General features: G+C 49.3%; 1 protein-coding gene across 1 annotated transcript in view; it reads left to right on the plus strand.

Moving 5' to 3' along the window:
• The first annotated feature begins 1,794 nt into the window (after positions 1 to 1,794).
• LOC122381969 (26S proteasome non-ATPase regulatory subunit 4-like) overlaps positions 1,795 to 25,110 on the plus strand; it is a 73,412-nt gene continuing 50,096 nt past the window's right edge. The window contains exons 1-5 of the mRNA XM_043366767.1: positions 1,795 to 1,976; positions 2,678 to 2,818; positions 5,319 to 5,430; positions 23,994 to 24,149; positions 24,536 to 24,667. Coding sequence (XP_043222702.1) covers positions 1,951 to 1,976; positions 2,678 to 2,818; positions 5,319 to 5,430; positions 23,994 to 24,149; positions 24,536 to 24,667 — 567 coding nt within the window. The 5' untranslated portion in view covers positions 1,795 to 1,950. The remainder of the gene's footprint in view (positions 1,977 to 2,677; positions 2,819 to 5,318; positions 5,431 to 23,993; positions 24,150 to 24,535; positions 24,668 to 25,110) is intronic.

Here is a 25,110-nt window from a genome sequence, read left to right on the forward strand (position 1 = left end):
CGCGAAAGTCATCAATGGATTGGACTCAGGAAGACCTATTGAATCGAATAAAAGGTATGCAACACAGCCTCCTTCAATCAACTTCTTGACCCAAGTGACTTTGATCTGACCTTGACCTGATGTCAACACCCGATTTGACCTTACATTGGGACATTGGTCTTGGCAGGCACTCTAGTGAGTCGCCGGGGCTGAGCCCGTCCGAATGGACGGGTCGACCAGCCCCTCCCCCCCCCACTACTGACTACTCACTACATCCGGCTACGGGTGTGCTCCAGTAGACGGCTGCCCGCATGGGATTAAGTTGCCCGTCCAGCCTGGATCAGGGGGTTGAGGCGTGGAGGAATAGGATTTGACTATCCTGAGGATGGAAAAGATGGAACAGTGTGTTTTCAAAAGATGGCGATGCGTGCATTTTACGCCGGCATAAGAGCCTGGCGACTGCACACGCATGTCCTCTACCGAGGCAAAATGTCTTACCCCAATGCTCCGATTACTTCGTTGAGGACAAATATGGACTTACTGGACGTTTCCGACACCATAACTTCGTTTTAACACACCGCACCCAGCCGTTCAATCCCTAAATTCGATTGAGCTTGGCCCGCAGTTTACCATAGGGTTTAGCGCCCAACCCTCCGCCGTCCTATCTCACCAAGCTTCACCACTCCGCCGCTAGGTGGCCAGCCGTGGTCGCTTACATCAAAGGCGCCGACGGAGAGTTGCCGATCCAGGAATCTCTAATCCATGGTAAAAGCTAAGCTCGGCCCGCACTATTTCAAAAGTTAGAGATGTTTGAATTTCAGTGAGTTTCAAACGTCAGTAACTTTTGAAATAGTGCGGGCCGAGCTTAGCTTTTACGATATTCGTAATGAGGAGCATGTAATGTGTCCGCATACAAATTTTGACGAAAATCGGAGGGGCTCTCCGAATGACCTTGAAATTCCGTAACTTTGTGACTCCGTAGCTTGAAAAATATGGCGGGACGAGCTTAACTTTTATGATATTTGTAATGAGGAGGATGTAATATGCTCGTATACCAATTTTGACGGAAATCGCAGGGGCTCACCCAAATGACCTTGAAATTCAAACCTCCGTAACTTCGTAAATATGGCGGGCCGAGCTTAAATTTTGTGATATTCGTAATGAGGAATATCTAGAGTGTCCGTACACAAATTTTGACGGAAATCGCAGGGGCTCTCCCGAATGACCTTGAAATTCAAACATCCGTAACTTCGTAAATATGGCGGGCCGAGCTTAGATTTTGGGTGCATCGTAATCAGGACGTTACGTACTATGCACTGACCAAGTTTGGTCCAAATCGTAGGGGCTCACCTGATTCCGAATCTTAGATTATAGATTAGGATTCACTTACATCTAACTTGACGACCGTGTCTTTTCTGGTCTTTTCAGATCTTGTGGCTTTTCTATTGAAGGGTTTGCGGCTGACGCTGACGCAGCAACGGAAGAACGAGCAGAAACTAGCCAATTACCAAAGAGTTCTCATTTCACGAGCACCTTTGATTCATATTTGGAACAAAATATATTTCCAATAAGATTTACAAAACTTGATCATCTTACGTCATCGCTCCAAAGGTCTTGTCTTCAAGTTCCCATGTAAGAAATAAGCATTAAGCATTTAAAGTGGGGATTTTAAACCATAAACAAATGTGTTGTACTTTTTGGAACACTTTGTCTGCATGACTCTCTGTTTTTGCGTTTTTCTTTAGTTTTGCTTGATTTTACAATTTGTATTCAATGACGTCATTGAACAGCTATTACCATTATTTAACAGCTATTTCTGGATCCTTGAAACATGACGGGCAAATAAGAGAAAGAGATAAAAACGGCAGAAGGGCGCCGGAGTGAAAATCCGTAATAATTTCGGTATATTTAGGCTTTGGAGGATTCTTTGTGGATTATTCAAGCACCAGGAGAGAGGGAGAATTGAAAATCATGGTACTTGAAAGTACTATGATATGGTAAGCCAGTTTCTTTACCACTTTCTTTCGTACATCGTGCCGGTATTATTGTCGTGCCTTCTTTTTCAATTTGAATTTACTTTTTTCTCGTGACTCAGTTTATAAGTTCATTTTCATCATTTTCTACATTTGCATACAAACATTCTATCCATTCTATTTTGTCTCTGAGCTTGCCTAACCAAGGGTTGTTCTATGATAGGTACTCTATGAATTGGGTAATTGCCGCGCCATGTCAATGTCAATGTGTGGATCACCCATGATCGTTAATACATAGGTACATACATACGCACATTACTCACTTCATTGTACTGTCTAGAATATGCTCACAAACCCTCTTCAGTGTCATACCTGTTCAGGAATGGAAAGAGCACAATAGCCCGGATTCAGACGGATAATAAGTCAAACCCAAGACATATACTTATGAGTGCTGTTCTATATCATTTTTTTCAGCATGTTGCTGGTTTTCTCATAGCATATTTGAATCCTCCCTAACATGTTAGCTGTTCAATGGCACTCCTAAGCAAAATATTTGGTATAATTTATATTTTTTGCCAGTTTTTTGCTTCTTGTAACACTGACACTAACATTGTAACACTGATTCAAACCAGCAAATGGCAAAACCATATTTCTTCCAGTAAAAATGCAGGCCCTGGTAGGCAACCACACTTACAATCATTAACCCATCGTATTTTTACCTACAGCATTGATAATAGTGACTACATGCGCAATGGCGATTTTGTGCCATCGCGCATTCAGGCCCAGCAAGATGCCGTCGGTATGGTGTGCCATGCCAAGACGCGCTCCAATCCGGAGAACAACTGTGGCCTCATTACCTCCGCCGGGTGAGTGAGCAGCAGTCCAGACCAGTGACATGATGGCCACATACTTGCAGCTGACTGCTGTGAGCATAACCAGTTGGGACCACACAACCCTTATAAAAGTGATTCAATGAAAAAACTCAATTGAAATGCACCAGTAAGGAGCCTTTTGACTTTTGAGCTGACTAATTAGTGAGTGAGTGTGAGATTGAGTTTTGCATATGCAGAAGAATTAACTAATTAAGTGAGACCTGCAGATAACTTTTGTGTGTCATGCTATGATGCTTCTATCTAGTCCCTGATTTTGTACCAACTTTGAGTGTGTCCTGCTCAGCCATTCTCAAGATGTGTAAGCGGCTTTCATGTGCACATGCAGACTGGGTCCCGAGTGACGTGTGCCCGGCACTGTACTCACTTGGCTGAGTTATCCCTAACTTTATATCAAATTCATTAAGTAAGATGTGAGTGCAATCGGCCTATGTGTTCTCAAGGTCTGGAAGCGACCCCTGCATCAGCACATTCGCACGCGCAGTAGCACCCCAACTATGATTCATATAATACATTGTCTGGCGACTACCCGCCAGTATGTCATGTTTCAGCGCAATCGGCCCAATAGTTACCGAGCCATCGTAATGGAAAGAAAATTAACACCTCTTCATTTTGCCCGAGACATGTGCAGTAAGGGAATAGGGACTATCCCCATTACAGACATCGGGACGAGTCCAATCTTAGTCAAAGAGATTGAGTGACCCTACAAAAAAAAGACCGCATGGAAATCGGTCCAATGACTGTTGAGCCATCAGCCCCTGAAAGCCTGACCACGGCGGGTCGGCCGCTGACGCTCAGAATTTTCCGGTAATTTACGAAGAACTTCATTTGGCGCTCCGGCCTTCGCGCTCGCTCGTGGCAAGTTGCTGTAGATTTGTTCCCAGGATGTTAGCTGTCGACTCTGCTGCCACCTGCGGGATCATGTGCGCTCGTATGGTGTTGTGCACCGGAACAGGTGGCAGCACATCACCGACGGGCTACTATGATTGTACTCGACGACGAATAGCCCATGGTGGTGCTAGATCTTTGATTAAAAAAAATATATATATATGTATTAACGAATGAATATGTTTTGACAAACACATGTCGACTTTGTAATTTCATCCCACGTACCATGTTGTAGGAAGAGTGCTCTTACACCAACCTCTATTTTTTTTATCGGGACTTCATTCCTTTCCCAAACGCATCTTTTTCGGACATGAAAACGTTAGCCCTAGAACGCCTAGGGGGGGGGGGTGTATCAACCCCCCCCCCCTGAGGTTTTTTTCGAAGTGCACGCTAAACGGCTTGTCGTAGCGGGCTGAAATTTTCAATACCCTCTGGGGCAACCTTTACGCATCTTTTGCTGAAAAAAAATTGATCGGGTCATGTCAGGTCACGGAGTTATGACGTCATAAGAGGTACAGCCTCCGGCCGGATTTTCACAAACTGAGTGCCAACGCCCGAGGTTTCCTGCCGGTGGTACGGACATCGGTTGATGGATCGTGATGAAACTTCCCATGCATGTTGGGGCAAGTATTGGCTATCATATGGTATAAGAAATGTGACCGGGTCAGGTCAGGTCACGGAGCTATGACGTCACAAGAGGAACAGCGTCCGGTACTATTTTTGAAAAGCGCCCGAACCACTATTTTGCTAATTCTTGTCACCTCAATGGGAATATGCAGCAATATTAGCTTCTATAGGGAGCAAATGGACCTCCCAAATCCAAAAATACAATCAGATTTCAAAAATTTAAATTTTGATTTTTCGAATTTCTGCCGCCGACTGTGACCTTGCCGACTTCCGGCGCTCCCAACGCGCCATTTTTAGAGCTAGAGAAACGAAAGACATACCAAACGATAGAGAATCGATCAAGGAACACGATAGTGAAGGTTTCAAGTCGATATCTCCCACCGTTTTGCCGCAATCGCCGCGGAAAGTTGAAAAAAGTCTATTTTTCCGAAAATTTGACCTTTGACCGGTCAAAAGTAGGTCAAATGTTGACCTAGGACCAAAAAATATACCACCAATCGCGAGATCTCGTTGAGAGCAATCCGTTGGTTTTTTCCGCTAAGCTCTACGACCTTCCGTTTCGAAACGCCAGGGGGGGGGGGTCGTAACAACCCCCCCCCCCCTGGTCGTTCGTGTTATGAGAAATGGCCTGGTCGTGCGAGGGTTAAGCTTCAGGTAAAAAACGGTCACCAGGTCACATCAAGTGACCGTACCTCTGTGAAAAAGTATGGTTTTCCCCTGTTACACATAAGCAGCATGCGTCTCAAACTGTCAATGGATTTAAGTGACAGGATGTGCGGAGCGTGGAGCGTGCATACTTTACATGTTGTACCGGGATCAGCTAAAGTTGTAGATGCCCGTGTATAATCTGTTCGGTCTATCGCTCGGACTTTTCCATCGTCGGGTGACTCACCCGCCCCTGGCGGCGCTGCGCTCGAGCGTCACACCCCACCACTGTGTCTGACGGCCTTTCTCGCCGCAGGGGTCAGGTGCTGACCACCCTCACCACAGATGCCGGACGCATTCTCTCCAAACTGCACGAGGTCACGCCCAACGGAGAGTCCAACTTCCTCAGCAGTCTGCGCATCGCTCACGTGAGTGTTGGGGAGTCTCTCACTGGAAGATGGGAAGTGCTCGCACGAGTGCCCGAGTGTCGAGGAGCGCAGGTGGCGGTCTGGCGGCGGGCCCCTGGTGGGAGAGAGGGTGAACGGTGGTGTCAGAGTGGGAGAGAAAAGTACCTAACTAAGAACAACTTTGAAATTCCCAAACTCGTCTTATTTCTCTGCTGCGGTAACTACCTACACCGCAGCTCTCCATTATCCAGTTAAACTAAGTTCTGATTGACGTTCCTAGCCGCCTTAATAACATTTCAAGCTACCGGAGAAAAAGTCTATTGCCTGGCAGTGTGCGCTCAGTGAGGGCACAGTTATATTACTGCCAGTCACAGTGATAATGGAACCGTTTGATCGAGCGCTGTCAGCCAACAGCCACGCAGATGCCTCTAAAAATATGTAATAATCGTCCCGAGCTCACAAATATCTCCCGTCTTTTGTCGCCCGATCTCGAGAAGCTGCCGCAGTCAGTGTACCGCTCAGTGGCATTAGGTTCGAGCTGATGGGATCCGTTTGCGCCAGCGAGCAGGACTAGAGGTAGTGAACGGGACCGAGCTGTGTCCGGGTTTCCTGGAGGACCCGTCCCCTCTGCTGACGTCAGCATTGGCTGGTGGGCGTCCAGCTCGGTCACCCAGCAGTCAGCGGCGCCTCCGACTGGGGCGGGACGGCTGCTGGCACGCTGTCTGTGCCGCTGCTGACGGTGAAGATCGGCGGCCGGGCCGGCGACTCCGCCTGGACGGGAGTTTAGGAGGAGGGCATGCGTGGGAAGTCTTCCAATTCATTGGGAGTGCGGGGCTGTTAAGGGATGACCTCCCCCATTCCCCCCCCCCCCACATAACTCTAGCGAAAGTACAAATAACTCCGCAGTGGGACATTTTTTATGACACTGGTGTACTCAATAGAATAGTCGATGTGCATTGAACTTTGAAGGGGTCCGATCTTTCCCTTTGTCCCATACGTTCTTGGCTTTGCGGCTGTGAGAAGCACAATAGGGGCGATGGTTGATATTTGAGACCTAGTCTTTTGATAAACTACTGGAGAGCTGTGATCGCCCCGCGCCTCTGAGTGAATGTAGCCCGCCATGCCTGCCGTCTGGGATGGAGGCAGACTGTTGTGAGGTTAGTGACAGACTATTGATAGGTTGCTGACGGGCTGATACCGTTGGCTCCCAGAGCCAACTTCGTCCTCCGCCCGGGGATGTCCTAGCCTCCCAGCGGATAAACGGTCATCAGCGGGACGACTTTTTCGTGCTCGATATCAGTGCTATGGGGTGTGGGAATAGCTCAGGCGACGCGAAAGAATGATATCAGTTATGGCTGTAATGTGCTATAATATTTAGGTTGTTCTTTTCCGGCAGCTTGAAGTTGTTGTGTTTCCATGGCCTCGTTTCAAAGACGAATGCTCTAAAATATATCCCTTGCATGTGGATTTTCTTGTGTTTTCAAGCATCCTGGATTTGTCCCATCCTTTCCAAAATCTCACCTGCCCAAAATAAGATGTAGCGAAAATGTGGAACAGAATGCCTGTCAAGCTTTTTTATATGGTTAATTCATATATACATTTTTCTTTACGATGTTTTTCAGACTTCAGTCCTTAATTAGCAAAGCATTGGTACACCTATTCTGTTTCAACTAAACGGGACCACTAATTCAATAATTCAGTAATTCAATTAGAAACTAGAAATTAAGTGAAACATATTTTACAGTTAAAATTGTATGTATGTATTTGTATGTATGTATGTATGTATGTATGTATGTATTTGCATGTATGTATGTATGTATGTATGTATGCATTTGCATCGTGCAATCGGTCCATGAACACATGGCTATTATGATTGGCATGTCATAAAGACGGAACATCGGGATTCGGAATGGATACACAACTCACGCACACATTCACGCAAGCACACACCCGGTTCACATCACATTAGTGCATCACACTACTCGTTTTGCTGTTTTGCGGGAAGGTATCTGCGGAGCCTTTCGCGGTCCCATGTTGCGCAGGCTCGGCGGCAGATCATTGTGGCCCGTGACGGCAGAAAACAGAAATCGTTATTCGTTGGCTTCCCGATTCCGTGCCTGCGTATCGCAGGTCTCTCCAGCAAGTCAGCCTGTCTTAGCTTTTCATTTACGGGATCAAGTTAAATAGGTTACCTATCGAGGGTATGTAACTAATTATCGTTTTGAAAGGCTCGACTCCACCACATTTGATGTGACATTTCACATCACTCTATGATCTATCACAGTTGATGTGCGCACGTTTCTATTTGTTATATGCGAACTTACAGGGTGAATTACCAGAATTACCCGAACATTGTTAATAAGCGTATAAAATAAGGCAAACATGATTGCGCTTTTTTTTTTCCTTTTTCTCGTCATTCAACTAGGGTGGCTGTGAAATAGCACATGCAATAGATACGCTTGTTACAAGATCACCCGTCGCCCGTCAGTGATGGAAAATGCCAGCGGCATTGCTGGTCTCAGTTGTTTTATGGGTCTTACTATATAACATGCAATAGATACGCTTGTTACAAGATCAGCCGACAATGATGGGAAATGCCAGCGGCATTGCTGGTCTCAGTTGTTTTACGGGTCTCCCGAAACTGGGTGTAGGCCTGTTTTCTTTGACCTCTAGCTTGCCGGAGGATAATGCGATCATATAAGATAAACTTAACATCAAAGTTTTCCCAGGCCATAAGGCATTATCCCCCAAATCAAAAATTTCTGCCTACACCACTTTTGCCGCGTTTTTTACATCTGAAGTGGAGAAGCTCCATGTCTGAACATGGCGCGACCTTTGGCTTCCAACAGATTTGGTTTCCAAAACAAACCCGTTCATGCCCAGTTGGTTCACGGCATCCAGTTTTTGTACTCGTAAAATATTACTACAGTAGTACTCTGTGTTAACAGTTGTCTTTGGGCCATCATATCAAGCCGAATGAGTGCACGGTGGCTCAAAATGTCTCACAATTTGATTTTCGACGGGTGCCTGGCCGTCTCTGCTGTTGGGGCGTTGTAGCCATCGGACGTTCACACACGCCTTTTTCGGGCGGTTCAAATGACAGAATACCTTCGCTAGACCACAAAGTGTGCTTCAATGTGCTTTTTCTGTTGTATTTGTTTTTGGGATGAATGTATGTGTTAAAACACATAAAACACAATAGGTGATGTTTTTGGGATGAATTGTAGTGATTTGCGCTGCTTTTCCCGTAGTTTTCGCATATTTTTCAGGCGAAGGACCCCAAATTCCAAAATTTTGTTGAAGATAGTGGTGCAAAGTAGACTGATGTTTTGTAGATAATCCTGATCAATCGTTTAGCTAGTTTTTAGCTAGATCGGTGACGTTTGTTGTCCATAACAAGCAACCACCCGTTTGACAACTGGTGCATGACCCTTTTTGGCCGAGCCCAAGCTTGTCAATCAGGTTTATCTCTTGCTCTCTCTGGCTTCGTTAGCTGATATAATTGCGCTTTGCTCAATCCTAACTGCTTGCAGATGAGCTGCTGAAGCTCTCCAGCAAAAACCATGCCGAAAGTCCGTTTACAAAGTTGAGAACGGGAGTTGATTCACCATGGTTGCATATTAGTGGCTTGTGCTGAAAACGGGAAGGGACTACTCTTGCTTGACTGGATAATAATTGACTCGAGTCGTTATCGGTCACCAAAAGCACACAGTCCCCAGGCTCTATAGCTAAGGGATATCTTATAAAAGTATGATGCTTGTATATCATTAGAATCGAGCGCAATCGTACTTTTAGCCAGCAAAGAAATGTTAGGGTAATTCTGGGACACTCTGTAGTGGTGCGCTGGGTGGGCCTGCGGTATTTTGCGTTCCTCAAGCAGATTTTCGCCAGCAGAACGATGAAAGAACAATATGTAAGCTCTTTTGCTGGAGTTCTCCGGGTTTTGTCTAGCCCAGGGGAACCGGATTTTCGGCGGCCGCCGCTGCCTGGCCTCATCGGTCACATGTCTATGTTTTCGGTGCTGCGCCGGCACGCACCAACAGCTTCACGGTCGTCTGCTGCACCTTTTAGACACTGGTATCGGCGCGTCCTCCTGAGCGAGCGCGTGTGATGGACGAGACCGCTGATGTGCTTGATTGGCTGTTAATCTACGGCGTCAGTAGAGTTGATGATTGTGTGGTTATTATCAGTAGTTTTGGCCTTTGCGGGGCAATCAGTCACTCATTTGTGCCAGGCCAGCAGTGAATAATGGCCTGGTGACAGGAGATGCTGCATAAAATAGTCGGCACTGACATCTGCGGAATTTATGGAAGCTCATTAGAGACGGGCTGGCGCCAAGCTTCATGTGGATGGGGCTAGTGGCGATGCTGAATATTGACAGCCATTGGATATATTTGATACTTTGTATGTAACTGGTGACCTCATTCCTACCACATGCTGTGCACTGTTCATTGCGCACGCTGCACAGCTTCAAACTGACAAATCTAGTTTACTCATTTTTTTTCTACCGTTAACCCATTGTGTACACTGTACAAATTGAGAGCGTGACATCATGTTAGAACATAAACAATCATAAAACCATTTTGAAGAAGAATCATGATGTTTCAATGCAATTATTAAATTACTATAAATATTCATTGATATATTTTGGCTGGCTTTTTTGTCAGAACACTTCATCTTATGACATCTGTTCCATTGTATATTTACTATGAAGCTCTCGCGGGTGGTTTTAAGGCTAGGGCTAGGGCCTATAAGACACAATGCTAATTTACGGTCATTTGATTTGCGCGTGCCTTTCTTTACAGTATTCCATTTGTATGCATCGATTAAATCGAGTTAATGTACCTAGTTTGCATGCTATTCGGTTCAAGATGGGGCTCGGGGCCATTTGGTTTAAACAGGCTCCACGTGATCTGAACTTTCGAAACCAGCAAAACATCTTTTGAGGACAATGGCCATAGTTAACACTGCACGCGAGCAAGTGCAATGCTGATTCTCAACTGACTGCGTGGCTCAGCCGCCTGGCCGATCACTCGCGGCGCACCGTATTTGAACGCAGTCCACCCAGTTGGTCTTGAGATGCGGAAGCGGTCCCTCGCACGTACACACGTGCGAACTGAGCCCCAAGTGACATTTGTTGGACACCTTTGTAACCGGTTTCCAACGGTGTATCGAATATAAATGCAATGGTTAGATTTAGAAGCGGCCCCCTGCACATGCAAAAGCACCCCAACCGTGATGCATGGATTGCATTGCCCGTTTGGTGTCTTCCAATAGGCCAAGTTTCAATGCAATCGGCCCTGTTATTGGGGAGGAGGCGTTTGTAAAGACAAGGAGAGCAATTTTGACACCTCTTGGTTTTCCACTTGGCACGTGCCGTGGTGGCCACCTACATCGATCGAATGTAAGGCTACCCGACAAAAAGATCACTGGTCAATCGGCTCAGCAGCAGTCGCCGAGGTATAAGTCGCAGAAGCCTGATCACGCCTGGCAGGCTGGCGGGCGGCTTATTTCCATTAATCTACGAAAGACTAGGCGCTCGCTCGTAATCCCTCCTTCCTGCCGCCACCTCGTTGCAAATATTCGTCAACTCCTCCCATCCAATTCTGTCACATAGTCTGGTTGTCGAGCTGACGGGCCACCAGGCGGCTGTTTCGATGATTAGACAGTCGACCCGACCTCTGAATTCCGGCGACGTCTGCACACGTCCGGCGCTGATCCGGCGCCATATATCGGCTGCCGACGGCCCCGGTCGGTTGTCCGTCAGGGAGCCGGCGCCCCGGTCCGCTGAGTCACGGCTGCCGAGCTTCCGTCGCCATGGAGAGCGCGGCGAACTTAACGCGGTCGCCATGATGGGTGGCGGCTGCGATCTCAGAGTCCCCGGAGCCGTCGGCTTATGGTCAATATTTACTGGGTGGCGGGATAATATAGCGGATCTTGGGCTGTGAAATATGTCCATTTGTATGGTTTTCGCCAGACTGCCTCGCTTGTGATGCATCACCGCGGCCGGCGGCCGTGATGGTGTCGTGTGGCGGTGATCCTGTCGCATGACGTATCACATTGCTCCGGCAGAAAGAGATGGACGGACGGCGCCGGGCGCCTCCGTCCTTATCTGCAGGGCGCACAGATTGTTTTGGACGTCCAGCTGTGAGCAGGGACGGCAGTCGATGGCCCCGTGTGGCGCACAGTCTCGGAACTCCCAGCGGCCACATTGGGACACGGACCGTGGTGTCGGCCCGGAGCCGGGCTAAAACCAGAACAGACATTGGCCAGCGCCAGTTCACCGTTCCCCCCGGGTGCTTCGGCCGCGGGCTGTGGTAGAATGAATGTAAGGGGACCTACTCTCGCAAAGATGTGGCGACTAAACAGGGGTAATATCAATGAGCGAGGTATTGCGGAAGGCCATCCCTCCCTGGACTAACTACACGTCACATTCCATATTTTCTCGCCATTCTTAGTAAGGTGTAGAATGAATGTAGGTGTAGCCAGCTCAATGCTTTCTTGTTCTTAGGTGTCAGTAGGTACTAATCTTTTCTTCTGCCAAGTATTCTTTTGTAAAAACAAAGGATCACATGAGCTTATCTCCATTCCCTAGCCTTGTGGATATTACCTGGTATGATGCCGAGAACTCCAGCGGAATGTTAGCTACAAAGCTTGTTTATATTTAAGTTGACTTCCCTAGGCCCCATTCGTTTACCATGGCAGCCCCTCCTCAGACGGGGCTCGCACCTGTTTGCTGGAATCCACCACCCGCAGCGTCACCCTCTGTGTCAACACGCGACTCCGAGCGCGACGCGGTGATTTGGACAGCTCGTTTCCGAACAAGAGCGGATCTGTGTGACCCACCCAAGTGGTGGACCGAACGGGGCAGCTAATGGATCACCACCGGCTGACACCACGGGCTGGGGCCGCCCGGAGTCCAGGAACCCTCCGGTCCAGGGGGTTGCTCGGCGGGCTCCTGGCGGGGTCGGTGCTGGCTGACCCCAGTTGCGCGATTGTTGTCAGTTTCGTTTTGATTTTGGAGAGGCGCTTAAATCTAAGTTTATCTTTTGCGATGGATGCATACTAACTTCCACACGGCACCTCAGACCAGGGAATGTTGAAAAATACATTGAATTCGTGCCTGAAGCCTAAGTAAACTAACACTCCATTAGCAGAGCAAAGGCCACCATGGTGGCAGTTCCTGCTCCTGGAACCACCCGCCGCAGTGGGGTCACGACGAAAAAAAAGAGCAAGAACAAAAAACAAACGCTGAAACCGTGACCGACGGTCCGTCCTAGGCCGGCGCGTCGCCGACTGCCCCCCCCCCCCCCTCCCGCGTCGCTCCCCGCGCTCCCTTCGTGCCTCCCCCGCGCTCCCCGCCCTCTCCGTTATCTATCTCCCACCCTTCCTCTCTTCCTCTATCCCACTCTCCGGCGTCCGTCAGCTCCAGCCCAACGACTCTAAATCGGGTGCCGCTCTAAGTTGTCAGAATGTAAAGGCGAGTGTTTATCAAGCAACCTGAAGTTAGTCGGATACTTGCTACTGCTCAACAACTCCCAAGTCACTTTCACTCATTCGTTCGAAGCAAGAGTCGCCCCGACGGTAACTCGTCACATCCCGAGACCGCAGATCGAAGGAGAAAAGTTGCTCGGCTCCTGGGCAAGCAAATCATAGTACCAGTAAAACGCCTTTTGGGCGAAGAACGAGCGAGCGAGATAGTGAGCCCTGCAAGTGCGGAAGGGCGTGAGGGTACTTCCAACGGGCTAGTGCAAAGCACCCTTCTAACCGGTCGCTAGCGGTGTGCCAAATTTGAACGCAATCGGCCCAGCCGTTCTTGAGATCTGGAAGCGGCATTCTGCACGTGCGCACGTGCAAACGGGGTCCAAACTGACTTTTGCACGGCACCCTTCTAACCGGTCCCCAACCGTGTACCAAATTTGAGCGCAATCGGCCCAGCCGTTCTCGAGATCTGGGAGCGCCCCCTGGGCCCTGCACGTGCGCACGTGCAGTAGCACCCTAACCGCAACACATGGGAATGAATTGCCTGGTGGGTGCCTACCTGTATGTCAAGTTTCAGCGAAATCGCCCCAGTAATTACAGAGTTATTGAAATGGGAACAAATTTGGCACCTCTTCTTTTTGCATTTTGCACGTGCAGTGGAGGTCACTCACATAGGTTAAGAGTATCCGACCTTTGGTAGAAAGGATGCAGCTACCCTACAAAAATTACCGCAAGACAATCGCCCAAGTGGCTGCTGAGATATGAGCCTCTCAAAATTACTACTTTTGCAAAACAGCTTGAACACCCTTGACTTTGCACGTGGCACGTGCCACGACGGTCACTGAGATGTATCAAAAGTAGTCAATTACGGGGTAGAAGGGATGGGGCTACCCAGCAAAAAAGACCCCATGCCAATCGGTCCAGCGGTTGCTGAGATATAAGCCTCTCAAAAGCGTTACAGGCCGGGCCGGGCCGGGCCGCTCATACTGATATTTTTCCGTTATATTGAAAAGACTTCGCTTCGCTCGCTGCGCTCGCTCGCTCGTAATCACTAGGGCTGGGTACCGAATTGTCATGCAAACCACGACCCCGGACGATTCCAACTCCGAAACCCTGGTATATAGGACACTGTATGCTGTTGTGCACTCTGTGACTGAGGTCACGGGCGGCGTAAGCCGACTCCAAATATTGACGATAGGATCCATTTTCTGCTTGACCAGTTGGAGGGAGTCAGTTATGGAATGGACGGAGTGGATGGCGTCCGGGAGGGGAGGGGGAGGAGGTAGAGCACTGGCAGTGGCACTGGAGAAGCAAGTTAAATAATCAATCATCCCTTCCATAAGACGTATAGCAGCCGTTTGAAAAAAGGTGGATGGTTGGTAAGCATAGATATTTCTGTGAAGTCCCCAAGGAACATATTACATGGTTGCTAGCAGTCAATCAAATGCAGCTTGCTATAAAAGCAAGCAAGCATACCAATGCCTCGTTTACCTATACGTAAAATTGATATTTTGTAATATTTGTAGTTTGTACCTACTTCCAGTCCAGAGTCTACTTGATATAATGAAGTTATGCGCATGGGGCTTAGCTTCAAACGACATGCTTTCAAATGAGAAATAGATGAGAAATGGAATACGAATCTTCCAGCTCATAGTCTGCTCCATTAAAATAAGATTGTGCGCATGGGGCTTAGCTTTAAATGAGAAAATAGATGCCCAACTTCCCGTTGTTGTTACGCAGCGAGCGAAGCAAGCGAAGTCGTTTCAATATAACGGATAAATCTCAGTAAGAGCGGCCCGGCCCGACCCGGCCCGGGCTGTAACGCTTTTGAAAGGCTAAAAAAAAAACTCAGCAACCGCTGGGCCGATTTACTTGCGGTAATTTTTGTAGGGTAGCTTGATTCCTTCTACCAAGTATTTGACTTCTTTCGATGGATGTGGGTGACCCCCTATGCACGTGCCACGTGCAAAACGAAGAGGAGTCATTTTTGTAACAATTGCAATATCTCGGTAGTTACTGGGCCGATTGCGCTGAAACTTTGCATGTAGGTAGGCAGTAGGCACCCACTAGGCAATGCATTTTCATGTCCCACAGTTCATGTGGGGTGCTGCTGCACGTGCGCACGTGCAGGGGTCGATTCCAGATCTCGAGAACGGCTGGACCGATTGCGCTCAGATTTGGTTAGCGGTTAGGGATCCGTTAGTAGGGTGCCGTGCAAAAGTCAGTTGGGACCCATTTTGCACGTGCGCACCTGCAGGGTGCCGCTTCTAGATCTCGAGAACGGCTGGGTCGATTGCGCTCAAATATGGCACATTGCTAGAGAGCGGATAGTAGGGTACCGTGCACAAGTCAGTTGGAGGTACCCCCTCACAATTTCCCACGTGCAAGGCCCACCCTCTCGCTCGCTCCGTTTGTCGTCCTATAAGGCGTTTTACTGGTAGTATGTGTAGCATTGTGAATCTAGCACTGCATTTCACTAAAACAATGCCGTCAGGTCAATCATGTGAGGATATCAGACGCATTCTTGTAACTAGAGCTGCGGCAGACTCAATATTCGATAACATGTATCCATATCAAATAATCAGTTTTGTTCTAACTGGGTAGGGCGTACCTACACCAGGCTAAGGACGGCGCCGGGAAGGCCTGTCGAGAGACGTGTTCCGTCCGCGCGGTGTTTACACACCATGATCTCCCTCAGTCGGCGCCAGTAATCACACTCGAGAATTCTCCTGGCTCCGCTGTGCGCTGGTCCAAGCTTGGTGCCAGTTACGCCGGCTGACACCCAGTACACCACTCAACCGTGCGCTGGTCCAAGCTTGGTGCTAGATACGCCGGCTGATACTCACTACACCACTCAGCCGGGCGCTAGTCCAAGCTTGGTGCCAGTTACGCCGGCCGACATTCACCACACCACTCAGCCGTGCGCTGGTCCAAGCTTGGTGCCAGTCGCGCGCAGACAGGAGAGATTCAAAATTAAGAGAGGCCAACTGGTCTTCACCTCTTCAAAGTTGTTAAATGGCCATGCAGTCTTGTCCTTCAGACAATAATTATTTAGGCCCATGCACCACCCGGCATTGTAGGGTGAACGCGACACCCGGCGTGAGAGGGGGTGTGGGGATTGCCTCCTAACCCGCACGATAAAGAACCCATGGTGTAGTTCGTGAAGAGTAGGCCATGTGCCGGCACCATGGCAAAATTAATCCCAAATCGAATTTATTGTCTTGATGGAGGACAAAATGGTATCTTAACAACCCTTTAAAGTAACTATAACGTAAAACTAATTCTAACAGTAGGTAAAGTAAGTCCCAGGATCCCACTCACCTCCCAAGAAACCCACAACGCGTTACCAAGCACTTTAAAGGTCAAAATTTTAGAACTCACACACTTAATTGAAGTAAATGAGCACTTGCAATATCAAAATTCAAGCAATTCGATATTTTTCTAGCAAACAGATTCTTTACAGGCGGCCGAATGTCCAATGGACAGGGACGCCTTAAAACCTCATTTTCACTCACTCACGCCGCCCGCCGCGCCGGCGCAGTAACCAAACGTCGTTATCGTAAGGGCCGTGAAATGAGGAGGGGGAGAAGGTCATTAACGTGGGAAAAAACGCTCTACCCTGGTGACATCTACTGGCTGAGAATCGGAGTAGTAGTGCTCGGACACCAACGCTGAGCGGAGCCACCTCCGAAGTTAGCGCACCCTTAACCGAAATTGTGTCTACGTTTTACACGTTTTCTTTGCCTAACGTGTCTGGAGCCAGCTACATTTATTTTGTTTTGTTTCTATTATCTGTATTTATCCTCCGTCTCGCTCCCGAGGAAAAGGCTGGCGCGTGTTCAGGGATTGTATTCGTCAGGCAACACAATGGTCAGTCACAAAGCCAGCCTTTGCGAGGTGACCCGCCCAGAAGATACAACACTCTGCCTTGGCGAATACCTTCCGAAAATGACGGACCAAACAGGAATCCATTTTCAGCAAATGACAGATAACGCTGAAATCGCTGAAACGTATGCAGACGAGCGTACCCGCATGGGACTGCATTCCATATACAGATACAGTCTTCATAAAACATGGCATAACGTACATTTACAGCATCGCGCTATACATTATATACAGAATACACAGGTGGCAGTCGGGGTGGGGGTGGGATGCTGGTCGCGACCGCTCGGCGCGCCGTCCAGTGAGCGAAAGAGCCTCGGGCCTCGCCCCGGCCGCTGCGGTCGCGCGCCTGACGTCACGAGGTCAATCCTCGGAGCTAGAGCGTCCGATAAATGAGTGTTCGGGTACGGTGCCTGCCCATCCCGAAAACTAACATTTTTACATCATTAGGTCCCTTGTAGTTACCATCAGCTGTATTTTACTACTTACTACGCATTTCTGAACGAAAACGGCAAACAATTGTGAAAAGATTTCGCTGACGTTCATGCTATCGTACTTGATGGTGTAATTTCTTTTTCAAACGGCGTTCTGGCTAGTCGTAAAAAGGAACGATTGGCTAAAGTTAAGCAGTCGATGAGCGAAAAATGTGATAGTTAAAGGCGTATTCAGCGTAGATTCGAGAACTTGCAAACGGTAAATGGTGAATGTGATAAATTGAGACGAGCTCTTCAAGGTAACCACCTCATTTCAAATGTCGTGGTATGTAATGAAACATTTCATTGCACCCTTGTCATGTCGTAGGCGGCATTCCCCAGCACACATTATCATCTTACCTGAGACTTCCACTTCTTTTCGTATGTTTATTTCAGAAACGGGCGGTGGTGGTCGGTGGGCAACGATACGAGTTTTGGTACACAGCTTCTGTGACAGGTCGTTGGGCAACAATCAATTACACTGAGTGATTGCTTACACTCAGTCTGACATCATTACCTAATCCAGGCCGCGTTACTGCCTTAGTGAGAATGACAGCATTTTCATGACTTCGTTTAATCGACTTTTGGCCCATGTAAAAGATGTCACTTATGAATACTTAACCACTCGGGGTCAAGCCTTTTTATTTGTCTAGCGGGTATTTCGCGTTCCTGGGTAGCGAAGCTTGTAGGTGGGACGCCCAACTCTTGCCTTATGTCGCGGCGCCGGGGACGCAAGGGGTCAGGCACATCTATCTCCGTTTCTAGTTGGAAAATATAATTTAATCACAGCGTCGGCAGATGTCAACTGCTATTTTCAGGAGCTAAGTTTTGGCTACCGCAGCAGGCTCGTCTTGATGTGATTAAATAATCTACCCCCATCTCCTCTCCAGCACGTCTCGAACGGTGCATCTTGTTCAATGATGTTTTGATTAAGTTTGGTTCGCGGGCGAGCTTGCCTCCTGCAGGTAAGTTGGTGCGGCGAGGGACGTCAAACTCCTGAAGGCTGACTCAGCGAGGTCGTGATTTTAATGGTGTGTGCCGCGGCGGGCCGTCCGTCGGGCGCACCGTCTGACCGCCCATCAGTCTGGTGATCCCCCAGCGAGGCCCTGTCAAACGAGCGCTGAAGGCTCACTGTCGCAATTCATTTGCATGATTTAGTGTGTCCTAGACTGTGGACAATAGGTATAGGGATGAAATCGTCAAGCGAAATGTAGGTTAAACAAAATAGGGTTTTCGTTATTCAGTAAATGTCAGTCTTTGCGTCGGATAACTAAGAGTATCATTTTTGCATCTCTTTTTTAGAATGTATCAATTAATATTGATAAGATTTAATGGTTTGTCCATGATGTTGATATATTGATCATTTTCCAGAAATGTCACGGTTTAGACTGATTCTCTTTTTCTTATAAGTGTAAGTCATGCAATATTTTGCGGCTCCTTGGCCAGGGTTATAACAAGGCGAATGGGATATCACTCCAGTAGCTCCCTCGAGAGCATCATATTCTCGGCTCGCCTGGCAGACAAAGCTTTGTGTTTGATGCTGCAATAAAGCGCAGTGGTTTCGTAATCAACACACAGCAGCTCTGAAACAAAACTGCCAGGGAGCATGCTGCTTGAAAATAACTCCCGTGTAACATCAGGTTATTAGGACCCATTTTCGCAAACTCACTTGCCGGCCAGTGGCCACTTTGTCGGGAAATAGTTATCAGCTCACTGTTGAGTGAGAATACTAGGTATTGCATTTATTGAGATGTACTGGCTTTTGTGCTTCAGAACTGCCAAGGCATCTTAATGACGCATCAAAATATAGTGTTCGCGTAGATCGCTCTATTGCTGGGCATCTCAGCCGCTCCTTGCGAGGTGAGCAGCTAAACGCTCTTCATGGAGATTTATCAGGTCCATTTCCATTGCGCGCCGTTTTGATAAAGGTCAGAGGGTGGCAGTTGGCTGTGATGGATGCGCTCCGGACTAGTGAGAGCCTGATGTGCCCGTGAATGGACGGCAGTCACCGTTTCATGACGGGGTCGGCGCTGTTGTCAGCCCGGCCGTTCCGGCTGTCGGTGTGTCTGGAATGGCTCCTGTCGTCCGGAAATGGCCGGCCGAGTGGCGATGGCTCCGTCGCCCGCACGTGTCGCCGTCCGACACCCTTGGCACACTGAATATGGGACGTTCTGGGGGCACAGCAGCCGGCCCGGAGGCAATTTCCTCCAGAAGCCCAACATCAAAATACTTTAATGAATGTTGTTACGTTGAAACTGAAATAAGCTCACATCCGTATCTCGTTAAAGGGGATATCTCCCAATGCAGTGGGCTTAGTTCAAGTTCAATTTGCATGCTGTTGACTTACCAGGCGCCGGAGATTGCCTATTGAAGAGATCGTTACTTTACCGGCTGTACTTTCCACGTACCGGGCAACTCTATCGACGATGATCGTGTCCTGAATGTGTGCCTTCTTGTACATTTTTTTTTATTAGAATCGGCAGCATTGCCTGCCATACGTCTGTTAGATTATTTCATGTCAGATGGTCAGATTAGTTATGCTGTTTTTATTACAGGTATTATGCCTTTACTTTCAAACATTGGTATTTCCCATTTAACAACTTGACGTGCTTTTTTGACGTTTCAGTTAATGCTGATGTCAAGAAATCTGAAATGCATTAGTTTGTTCCGAAAGGATGGCACCATTCTCCCATTTTGAATATCCCTTACTGCAATGCAACAGTGTCTGAAGTTTTAAAAATAACTTCGGTCGTTTGTTACGGAGCAACTCATAAATTTACTTACATCGCTGGCTGCGACATCTCTCTTCTGATGCAATTGCCTAAAGCTATGGGCAGTGTTGCCTTAGTTCCATCACGTTCTATTGTCTTAACTGTCTCTCAAATATAATGCAATGCATCCTTCAGTGGCCCAAGCCGTCGCACAGATTGCCCGCCGTCTGGATTGTGTTGGGGGCCGTCCTTTAGCCACTATCACCGACATGAGCAATGTCCAATATGTCATGGTACGGACATTGTCCATACCATGACACCTCCCTCCCTCAGTCCCCCCCCCCCCCCCCTCACACACACACACACACACACGAAGTACGGCCCTCCAGCAAAAGAGTGGTTGGTTAGCCTATGTGCTTTTGGTGTAATAGCTTTAAATTACGGAGACACTCCTGTAAAATGACTCAATATAAATGAGGAGAGGGCTCGTGCACACATTTCGGCAGTGGTTTTCAACAGCCATTAGACGTATTCATCAATGTAGATCGATTATTGTGATGTTGGCAACCAACCACTTAATACTGGAAGGCCGTACATTTTTACAAGGTAGAGCAGCATTTCCTTAAAAGCACCTCGCGCGTGGATCACGTGAGTGTAACAGAATAGGTCTATGGCTACGCCTCCTGAATGTCGCTGACAATATTTATCATTAGCATCATAATTTTTACTATCGCGGCACAGTCATCACCATCATCATCAGTCATCCTTGGTCTTGATACCTTGGATGCTATTTCTCAGGGTGTCGCGTTCCCTCCATCACGAGCGCACTGTCTGGTCAGGTGAGGAGCACTTACACCACTCAAGCCCGGAGAGCTGCGGGCTGGTCGGTCGCCGGCTGGCGTCGCTGACCGGCCTTTTATAGCAGCGCCTCAGACGTCGGTCGTCGGGCGGCGGCGGGCGCGCAAAGTTGGCCTCTCGGTCGACGTGGATCGCCCAGTTAGCCGGCGAGTTAATTAAACGGTGCGGCGCTGCCCACCGCGCGCTGGCCGGATACCGCGGACCGGACCCGAGCATGGCCCACGCCGGCTGCGTGCAATTTTGTGCAGTCCACCGGCCCACAGGCGTTTGATGAGACTCGCAACGGTGCCAACTTCGATAACGTGGCGACAAGTTGGGTCATATGGCAGCCGCAAGGCTGGAATGATTTTAGGTGCAGGCGCACGTAAATTGAAAGCCGTTTTTGTTTGCCCTGAAGATCAATGTACTGCTCAAATGTTTCTTCTCAAATTTCGTGGTGCTAAGGGGCACACATTGCCAAAAAGAACTGTCTCTTGAATGGATCAGTGAATCATTCTATTTTTGTTTTTCTTCATATGCATTTCTGCTTAGACCTTACTTTTAACATTTGAAAGTATCATCATGTCATCATATCACCACACTTGCATTATTTCATCAGCAAATTTGAATGGATATTTGTCGGCATGAATAAAAATAAGTATGTACATTTATACTAAAAAATTGAAATAATGTTCCATTCTTGAATGATTAAGGTTTACTGGCGGCGGCTTTTTAGCCGTCAAAACCTAATACCTTGTCTTGTCTCTTTGCTAAAGCCTGCTCAGAGCTTGTCCAAACGAGCCAAAGCTCTGCTCCTGGAATTGAACGTCATTAAATTCATTAGCACATGCCCTATTCAGCCACCGTTGTTTGGCTAAAACATGTTATCGGCGTACACTGGTCTTTCTTGCGAGAGAGTTTCTACTCGCCAGTTGGGACGTGCCACCTCATCATCCCACCCGTCCGATTTTGTGATTGAACTGAACCAATTGAATCTCAGCATGTCTATTTCAAATCAGAAAAGTTTCGCCACTGAAAGCTTCCAAGTTTTCCAAATCTTTCGCGCTGCTTTTTCGTCTCGTGTAATTTATTGCTTGCTATTTACGTTTCACACCAAGTGAACTGATTCCCTTCTGGATCTCACTGCGTCACCGCCTGGTTGGTGACTCGCTTTTTCGATGTGAATGCGGCTAGATTGCGATGCGATTAGCCCTGTATACTGCGGTGGGCGTCCGCCGTTGGCTGGGCGTCGGTTGGTACTGTACCGACCAGCGCCTAGCAAATCGTAGGCGTGCGTGCAATGTGTGTCCAACTCTTACCCTGTCCCCAGTGGGCGGAGGGGCTGCAGCGAGGGGCCGTTACGGCTGGGCTCATCGCGAGGGACCGTAGCGGTTGGTAGTCCTGACCCGTTCGGAGTGAACCGCCCCTCCAGCCTGTCGGGTGTGTCCATGATCCGTCCGTTACGACCGTGTTTCTGACCTCTGACCTGTCCCTTCCGACTGTGTGAGCTCTGACCTGTCCCTCTCGCCGTCCGGCACACAGACGCTGATGGTCGCCTAATGCCGTTGGTTGACCACTGACCCGTGGGGCTGGTTCTCAATGTCCGGAGCCGACCGACCCGTCTGCGGCCTCAGGGGATCGGTCGGGTCGTAGCCACCTTTTAGCTCCTAGCCAGGACCTGTCCTGTGGGGCGGCCGGCGCCGCGGGCCTGCACCGTTTTCCGGCGGCGGACGGGCCCCGCCTGATGGTCTCTGGTCTGGCCCAACGACCGCGGCCGTCATGTGATCGCCGCCGTTAGGGCGTCATTGGATCCGATCGGGGCGGCGCCGATCCGTGCCGTGCTGGCGCGGTGGGCGCGAGTCGTGCGACAGCGCGCAATGCCCGCAGCAAGGAGAGGTGGACGCACCTCAACAAGTGATGAGGCCAACGTATTTCCTACTAAGGCTTGGACTCAATATCCGTAGTTTAATATTTGTATGTTGTTCAGTGAATGCAGAAGTAGTCGACTTAGCATTTTTGTACTTTTTATTCTCCAAACTATAATATGATCGAAAAATTACCATCGCAACTTCGTATTTTTCGCAGGTCTTCGACAGCGGATGTCTTTCCTATCTGAAGTTGGGGCGCCTATCCATCAGCCCTGTCAGGTTACTTTGCCTCGTCTATCATCACGACTGCGGACACCTGTGCCCTGCCCGGGAGCCTGTGCTGCCGACACTGGGACCGGCTGCACTGACCACACTGCCAGTCTGGGCGGTCAGCAGCGCGACGCGTTAACGCTGCCGCCGCACTGAGCCCCTTCACGACACGAGGCGCGGTCCGAGCCGGCCCGGCGGCCAGGCTCGGTGCGGCGATCAATCGATGATCGCCGCGGCGCCGACACGCTGGTCACTGCCGGAGGCCTGATGGCGGCCGGGTGCCGGGCATCAGCACATCTAACGAACGAATTGATTCCACATACCGCTCTGAGCCAGCGTACCTATAACTTGCCTACCGGTCTGTGGTTGTGGCATCTTTGGCAATGCCGATGAAGACTAGTTCTAATTTCATTGCCTGCCACTGTTAAGCTGATGAGTTTCTACGTTTGCTCGCAGCGCTGGTTTCAGGAATGAAGGCAATACAAGTTCGACCACTTTGAGATTGTACATTTTGTCAACATCGCAGTGAATACGAAAACTTCACATTTTTATGGATATTTGATTAATGAGGCATCGTGTAAGTGCTACAGTTTCTCAGCAGTTTCTTCTGTCCGGTTCTGAGTATAAAGCAGCATTTCATGAGATTCATATTAAATCTCCCGTTCTTCATCACGCACTTTGAGTTGAATGGAAGGTCATTCCCCTGAAACGTCTGGGACGTTTCGCATTGAAGTTATCACATCTGTTACGCCCGGCTGAATATCGCATTTCGCATGTCATCGCTTGGATAATTCAGGATTTAAAATCCATCCCAGCGTTGTGCGTGTTGTGTGAATCCATCCCTTTGCATCACCGCTCCCATTTTGTCTGATTTTTGGCCCGCCCGGCGCCTGAGTGGTTTCCGTCTGAGGCTGGCTGGCTGAGGGAGGGGCGGAAGGGGCCGGTTTTTCTGACCGGCGGCGTCGCTCCGCTCCAGCGGCGACCGATGGGCCCATCACCGCTGTCGCAGACGAGAGGCGCACACTTCACTGTCACACTCATCGGCCAACGGTTCGTTTCAGCTGGCCCTCAAGCACCGTCAGAGCAAGAACCACAAGACCAGAATCATCTTTTTCGTCGGCTCGCCGATCGACTGTGACGAAAAGGAGGTGATCAAAGTCGCCAAGCGGCTCAAGAAAGAAAAGGTCAACGTGGACATCGTCAGCTTTGGAGAGGAGGTCAGTCGTTTAGTGCTCATCATTATCATTCTGGCTTGATCTAGCACAATGTCTCAGTTTGTTGGTATATTGATTACCCTCATAGCCATGCCATTAGTGCTGCCACTTAACTTAATCCGATTGCATATGATTGATGAGTGTTCCAAGGTATCTGAACAGTCAGTGCCTCTCCCGGGTCACACTCTTGGGCCGGGCTTTGTGTTCTGATCTGTTCGTGCCTAATGGTACAGCGCAGTCTTTACAAATGTTCGATGCTATATCTGTATTTCTAGTGAGGGGCCTTCCCCGGGTGTGTGCGCTGGACTCCGTCAGCCCGCGTGTGACCGGCGTCGCCCTATGCGCCGCGCCGTGCTCTGACGTACTGTGATGTGGGCGTGCGTTGCCAGGCGGCCAACACAAACCTGCTGAGCCAGTTCATCAACACCATCAACGGCAAGGACGGCACCGGCAGCCACCTGGTGACGGTGCCGACGGGGCCGCACCTCTCCGACGCGCTCGTCTCGTCACCCATTCTGCAGGTCAGTCGCGTCGCGTCGCAGGTCGCAGGTCGCGGCGGCCGCTCAGGCTGGGTCCGTGCGCCCAGCGGAGAGCCCTTTCGTTTCATTAGTTCGTTTAGTGTTCTCTTTTGATGGATGCCGTGAAAAGTGACGATGTCAGCGCTGAGCTCTCCGGCGCGGAGTTAGTGCCTTTGGCAGGGCTGGTGTCGGCTGTGACCGGCCACAGTTCGGGCGACATTTGGCTCTCGGTTCGGCCCGCCGGTCTCTGCGCTGCTATTACTGCGGCGGGGCGCTGCCCAGCTGGTACCGCTGTGTTTCGCGCCGGCCGGCGGTCCCTGGGCGCTCGTAGTATCTCTGTGCGCCGTCACCTCGCCGTGTCGGCGTCTCCCGGGTCGGGTGGGGACGGACAGCGGGGGAGCGGGTGGCGAGCCCGCGACGGAGGTACGTACGCCGAACATACGTCT

The sequence above is a fragment of the Amphibalanus amphitrite genome, unplaced genomic scaffold (assembly GCF_019059575.1).
Source record: "Amphibalanus amphitrite isolate SeventyFive unplaced genomic scaffold, NRLGWU_Aamphi_draft 000131F_arrow, whole genome shotgun sequence".
Lineage (NCBI taxonomy): Eukaryota > Metazoa > Arthropoda > Thecostraca > Balanomorpha > Balanidae > Amphibalanus > Amphibalanus amphitrite.